At 56.7% G+C, this 6,979-nt stretch overlaps 1 protein-coding gene across 1 annotated transcript in view; it reads right to left on the bottom strand.

The window, feature by feature from the left end:
• The window catches only part of FDXR (ferredoxin reductase), an 11,637-nt gene that overhangs the window by 1,802 nt on the left and 2,856 nt on the right, over window positions 1-6,979 (bottom strand). The window contains 8 exon segments of the mRNA XM_009880066.1: window positions 83-341; window positions 1,015-1,099; window positions 1,324-1,431; window positions 2,788-2,889; window positions 3,412-3,525; window positions 4,059-4,181; window positions 5,447-5,542; window positions 6,735-6,904. Of these exon segments, the coding sequence (XP_009878368.1) occupies window positions 83-341; window positions 1,015-1,099; window positions 1,324-1,431; window positions 2,788-2,889; window positions 3,412-3,525; window positions 4,059-4,181; window positions 5,447-5,542; window positions 6,735-6,904 (1,057 nt within the window).

Here is a 6,979-nt window from a genome sequence, read left to right as displayed (position 1 = left end):
GGCCACTCCAACCAGCCAGGGGACACAAAGCTGTCTTTGGAGAGATTCCCAAGGGCAGCAGGGCATCCTACTCCATCCCTGCAGCCCTGCTAGTGCCATACCAGCCCCCCCCACATAACCCCGTACCTCCAGGCGGGTCAGGGCCATGCGGACGCCCCTCGCCCGTCTCCCGTCAGGGGTGGGCAGCACCTCCTGGGGGCTGCGCTGGAACTTCAGCCCCCATTCCCGGGCGGCTGCTGCCTGCGCTGCCGCTGTCTGCGCCTCCATCGTCTTCTCCCCAGGCTTCTCCAGGGCCGTTTTGATCATCAGCTCAGTCAGTCGCTTCCTGGGCCTGGGGGCATCTAGGAAGAAAGCGAAAGCTTCAGGACAGGAACCACAGCAAAAGCCCCTCAGGACACAGCATGGAGCTGAGTTCACGTCAAAGCAGTTTCAGTGGTACGTGAGTGTCCATTTAGAGTTTGCGATGCCAATGGGAGTCGGACACCATTGAGATGACAAACTGCACTCAAAGTGACCAGGAGAGCTCCTGAGGCTTGAGGCCAGTGGGACACACAAATCAAAGCCTGCAGTTTTGCTGTCTTGCTGGTGCTCAGAGGCAGCAGCCTGTGGAGAAGAGCAAGTCTCTGGACACCCCTGAACTCGGTGTTTTCTTTTCAGCGCTGCAGAAAGCTCTTAAATCAACGGCTTTGGGATTTCTCCTGCAAGGTTCCCCCATTCCTCCCAAACCTCCTGCCCTCATCACTCAGAGCATAAGCATCACTCCCAAGCAGCAAACCGGCTGCGCAAACAGAGAAACAGTCTGTTCCCTTGTCTTCACGGCCTCCTAGCACTCTGAGGACAAGCCACACCACGGTCACCCGGCTTTCACACACCATGCATTAAGGACAGGGCAAGAGTTTCTCTGAGGCACGTTCTGAGCATCTCGCCATCTCTCCTGGATGCTCGCCATCTCTCCTGGATGCTCGCCTGTTGAGGCGAGTCCCCATCCGGAGGAGCACGGCACACTTCCCTCACCTTTAACAGCATTTTCGAGGCCTGTGAAGTCAGCAGGGTTCAGGACAGGCCTGGCACCAGGAAGGTTTATCATCTCCCGCAGCTCCTGAGAATTACAGGCAGGAAGACGTTACCTCCAGCACAGGGAGGTCATCCAACAGCTCTAGCCCCCCTTCCCCAGCAGTCCGGCCTAGGAGCCAGCAAAGGGGTGCAGGAAGGAGGACGCACGGGTTCCCCACCCATCCCTAGACCACCTCTCCCCACCAGGGATGTGCAGCCTGGGGCTCAGCGCTGGGAAACACAGCTGCCCTCCAGCACCCCCAGCCTTACCTTGATTGTGAAAGCAACTTGGAGAGGTCCCCTCCTCCCAACCAGCCAGACGCGCTTCACCTTGCTGCAAGCAAGAGCTGCCAGGGAGCCGTCAGTGATGTCTGTCTTCTGCAAGACAGAGACAGGAGAGTGGGATGAGGGCAGATCTGGAGGGAGCTGGGGGGGAGGCACAGCCTCTGAAGGTGAAAAATCAGCAGAAAAGCAGGCTGTGCATGCAGAGAGCCCGGGCGAGGATGGAAAACAAGTCATCTCCCTTTGCACAGAGCTATTTGCACAGCTGGTCCCTCATCACTGAATGTACTTTCCGAGGCCATAACGCACTAGAGGTAACGAGCCAGCACCCCGTGAGATTGCCTCAGGGGACCCATCCAAGCAGGTTAACCTTGGGGCTAACGCAGCAAAGCTTTCCCGTGGTCTCAATTTTGGGGTGCCTTCAGATGCTGTTGGGTGACTTCCCAGCTCAGGATATACAGGCATTTGTGTGAAACCTACTGCAAACCACATCTCGAATCACTGCCTGCCCGCCCCAGGCAGCTCCCGACACAACCTCAAGCACTGCCAGGGCTCGACCAACGGTTGGCATCTTGCAGCGACCCCATGCTCAGGTTCAATCATGTGCATGTATCTAGATCACAAGAAGACCTTTTCCAGAGAAGACACGATGGGAGAGACACTACGTAACTGGGATAAACCACTCCAGACCAATCTTCTTAACAGGAACCTGCCTGCACGCCCTGGCACTCATTTCCAGTGTCATGTCCTTCACAGCACTGCTTCCCAGCTGGCTTTAGCCACTGGTTGGCAGTGCCTCAAAGTTTCATTGTTGGTTGTTTTTTTTTTTTTAAAAAAAATTAATTTAGATATTAATACAGGAAGTAGTTGCACAGCTGTAACAAACATCGTGGCAGTTCTCCAGGAGGGAGAGCCTTTGCTGCCAACATCTGGGGCAGCAGCTGTACAGAGCAGCTGGTGCACACCAGCTCCCAGCTGTCTATAGGGGAGCACAGCAGTGGGAGGAGAGGTCCACCAGCTTAGACCAGCTACCAGTGTGCCCAGTGCTACCAGCAGGAACCAGGCTGATGCCCTCTGCTGCAGCACCAAAAAAAAAAATATCCCAACAGAAGCAGCTTCTAGTTTGGTGGCAGAAAAGGGTGAGCAGCTCCTCCTTTGCTTCTCATAAGAACAGAAGGGATAAAGCTCAATTGCCAACATTTTGGGTATCAGCAGAGCAATCCAGAGAGCTCTGCAGTGTTCCTCAAGGCACGTCTGCAGCTGTGGATCATTCCTTGTGGACTGTGAATCCACAGGATACACCCAAGGGGCAACAGCCTTCCCTGGGGAAAAATCCCAAAGACAGCAGAGTCTGAGGTTTTGCTGAGATGGGTGGGAACCAGCACCCACCCAGCATGGACTGAATTTGGGCCCCAGGCTGCCTTCATGGCACGGATCACTCCTATGACTCACCCTGAGGAGATCCAGTGGGGACAGGAGGATCCGGGCAATATCCAATGCCACATTGCCATGACCCAGAATCAGCGCCGTCTCACAGCTCAGGTCAGGCTTCAGCTGTGGGGAAAGAAAGACCCGTGCGTGAGCGAATCCACCCGGCCTCCATGACGTTCAACCCCCTCGGACCTGCTCCTACCACCCCAATTCCCTTCTACCCCTCTTTTCCCCAAAAAGATGTGATGCAGGTGGGGAAACTCCACACCAGCCTCCTCCCCAAGCAGACACAGCAACACAGCCGCTCCAGGCACCCCAGCCGATCCCTCTCCCCCTCTTCCTGCAATGACATCTTTGGGAGCAGGAGCTGTTTTGGCCAAAAAACCTCCTCAGGTTAAAGCAGAGCATCATCCCCGAAAGGTTCCCATCTGGCCGGGCCAAAACGTGCTGCCAACCTACAGAGCCAGCTAATCCGCTCTCACTGATGTGCAAATTGTTCACATTTCTACCATCTAAGAAGGATTTAACGTGGTGCTTGCTAATCTTTTCCAATTGCGGGCCTTTCAGGACTTAATCTGGAGCTGAATGCCTGCGTTCAGATGCAGGACGGGGAGGAAGGGCAGGGAAACACACAGCTGTACTCACATCCCGGTTCTCCGGCAGCCCGTTGTACCAGCCCACAAATGCTCGGGCCGAATAAACGCCGGAGAGGTTCTCCCCTGGGATCCCCAGGACCCGGTTATCTTCAGCGCCATAACTCTGAGGAAGGAGCAGACACAGACAGAGATGTCACCGTGTGCAGGGTTTGAGACCAAAACACAAATCTTCCAGCTGCTGCCAGGGACTCCACAGCTCCCAACCCTTCCCAAGGGACAGCATACTCAACGGAGGGGCTACACCTCCCCTGGGCTCCAGAGCCAAACTTGACCTCCTTGGGCCAAGGCAGAGCATGACAAGCTGAGGACTGGACAGGAGGGACAAATCCGTGTCAGGCTGGAATAGGTATTGGCCATCACAGGGAAGAGGTTCCTCAACCGCTGCCCCTTGCAGCAGGGTTTCAGAGACCTGCATTTGATGCCACGCACTCGCATGCGCTCCCCGCGAGGCTCTGGACAACCCTCGTGGCATCTGAGCTGTCCCGAGGCTGAGGAGAGTTTACCATGATAATAAGGCACCCAGAAACACCTCACCCAAACCCTCTTCCTGAGATCCCAGTGGGGAATAACCCTGCAGACCTTCCCCACGACTTTGGGGCAGCTAAGGCAGCCCTGGCTCCGATGCACGGTACCCACCAGCACCACGGCGTGGTAAGCCTGCTGCAGCTCTGCCACCATGACGTCCCTCCCCACGGTGACATTTCCGTAGTAGGCGCAGCGTGCCGACCGCGCCGTCTGCGTGAAGGCATTGATCACGTTCTGCCGAGATCAAACAAACAGCGGGAAGTTACGTCCGAGCCACAGCCAGGGCCAAGGCCTGCTGCTGACAGGAGGTCCCTGTTCCTGTCCTCCCCAGCCTTGAGATGCTTCTCCCCCTCTCCGAATCAGTTATTCTGAGACTCTTATCTAACAACAGCCACATATAATTCACAGGGAGATAAGCACAGCTGTGACTTGGCACTCTTTACACCACCCTTTGAGGAAAGGAAAATCCATCTTTTGCACCCGCCTGGGGGGGACAGGACCCTTTCAATACCTTCAGCCCCTCCGAGTAAACCCCGCTGAAGGAGAAAACTCCTTCCCAAAGTTGAGGCTTGCGAGGGAGCCCCACCAAACAACCCCTTCTGTCGAGGGTGCTGCCTGCCAGCCCCACCTCTGCCAGCCTCTCATCTCAACCCTTCCTGAAACCCACTTCATCAAGAGAGGATGCAGGGCAGAACAGCACCGAAAGCCTTTTTTTCTGAGCTATCAGGGCTACAGAGTCCGGCTATTCCCCTGCAGCTCCAGCCGGACTCAGCCTTTTAACAGGACAGGTACCACCATACTGCAGATGCTGCCCCAAACCCACATCCATTATGTCCGTTCCTCATCTCTCAGCTCAAAGGGATCCGGGCATTTTGGTCTGACGATCTCCAGAGATTAGAGGAAACCACGGCAAGATATTGCTGTGTTTGGATCTCCTGTGTCCTACCACTCCAACCACCTCCACCTCAGCTCAGACACAGCAGATACCCCTGGGTACAACTCACGCCCACTGAGAGGCAAAGGAAAATGGCTGATTTCAAAGAGCTCCTTGGTTTAACTTCTCCTTGCCCGGGTGCACATCTACAGCCCAACTCCACCACCCCTAAAAGCAGATCTATATGTTCCCAGGCACCCAGAACAGGTACGGACTGAGCAGAGGCAAGATCCCGCCGGCATAGTTTCCTAGTACAAATAAACCCATCTGTGCCCCTTGCTCTTGCTTTAGGCCAGGCTGACCAGCACCAGGAGCAGCACTTCCCATCACAAGCCCCTGGTTTTGACCCCCTGTCCAGAGCCCTAATGCCAGACGTTCCATGTCACCTGGCCGTGGCCTTGATAAGTTTCAACACAGATGAGGAGGAGATTCGGACCTCTCCAGTGTGACAGCCCCACACCACAGCGAGCCTTGAGGCACCACGAAGGATGGCAACTGTCTCGCCTGCAACCACCACCATCATCGTGTTCAACCGCACGGGCGAGGGGAGGAAGCCAGCACTAACCTTCACTTCGGGGTGGTCTGGGGCCACCCCAAAACGGACGAGCCCGAAGGGAACAGGCAGCTTCTCATAGATGTCCACTCGGGCCCCGCCGTGGTGCTGCAGGAGAAGGAAGTCACGGTTAAGGGATGAGGGCAGAAAGGCCACATGAGCCCAGCAAGCTCAGGAGGGGCACTCATCGCTTGCCTGCTGCTGGGGGAACTACAGGGCAGGAGGGAGGGTTGCACCAAGATCCTTAAGTCAGAAACAACCTCTTCCAGACCCTTCCATACACAGGATGATCCTGTACCTGTTACTGCTGGCTCAGATCGCAAGTTGTAGCAGAGAACGTGACCCCAACCATCATCAAGTACATCTCATTGGGGGTCTCCATCCTCCTACCCATCCCACAGCCCCTCTTCCATGCTAAACTGGTGGCTATCCGGTACCTGGGGGGCTGACAAAAGAGGCCCCACACTGGCTGGGAAGCACCCAGCGCAGCACCCTGGGTGCTGGTGGACCCACCGGGCTGTCTGCCAGCCCCCGGCAGAGGTGCTCACGCTCTGAGATTCCCCTGAGCTGAGTCACCACAGGGTCGGAGCTTTAGACAGATGTTTTGCTGCGAGGCTTTTGTTATCGTGTATTTTGAGTCAGCCTCTTCCCAGAGATTAAGCAGCCCTGAAATTTGTCCCTGAGGCTTAGTAACAGCTATTTTCCAACACCGGAGACAACACAACACAGTTTAATGACGGGGTTAAGCCGCTGCATCTCTGGTCGGTGCCAGCAGCCCAGTTCTGTGCTCAGGTCTCATTTCCTGACAGAGACCTGAGCGCCCAAAGCACCAACCTTTACAGACACCCGATAAAAGATCACCCATGTGCCTTAATTCAGCTGGGGAAGGAAGAAGCAGGAGAGCAGGTTCTGCACGTTCCCTTTATCGCACGGTTAATGTCATCCCTGTTGGGTGACAACAGCTCCGAGCGAGACAGACCTCTCCTGCTGCTTATTTGAGTCTAGAAACATCACTTGGGCTGAACTCGCAGCAACCGGGCCAGGCCAGAGTCTGGCCTGGAGGGTCCAGGGGCAGGGCAGGGATGGGGGCAGTGGTGCCCACCCCAGGCAAAGGGGCCCAGGAGGGCTCTGTGGGGTCGGGGCTGCCCCAAGCAGCCCCCCAACAAGACAGACCTGGCTGGAGCAGGGCCGGGAGCCCACAAAACCACTCCCCAACCCCTTTAGAGCCAGGCAGCATGGAGACACCCTCCTCAGCCGGCAGGTCCCTGCCCTCACCCACGGCCAAATCCCACCCCGGTACCTTGAGGATGTGCTGAGCCGTGTAAAAGCCCGCGGGCCCGCTGCCCACCACGCAGACACGAGGAGCCGGGGCGGAGGAGGAGGACAGCCATCGCTTGAAACCTGGAGGTGCGAAGGACAGAGAGGATGTGATGCCACATGTGGTGCTGACTCCCAGGCCCGGCCAGAGCCCTTCCCTCCAGCCCAACACCCACCCAGAGGGGCTCGTCCCCCCGCGCCGGCCATGGCGCCCAGCCGGGTGGCGGC

Source organism: Charadrius vociferus, unplaced genomic scaffold (genome assembly GCF_000708025.1).
Source record: "Charadrius vociferus isolate BGI_N301 unplaced genomic scaffold, ASM70802v2 scaffold260, whole genome shotgun sequence".
Taxonomy (NCBI): domain Eukaryota; kingdom Metazoa; phylum Chordata; class Aves; order Charadriiformes; family Charadriidae; genus Charadrius; species Charadrius vociferus.
This window is presented reverse-complemented; position numbering and strand designations above follow the sequence as displayed.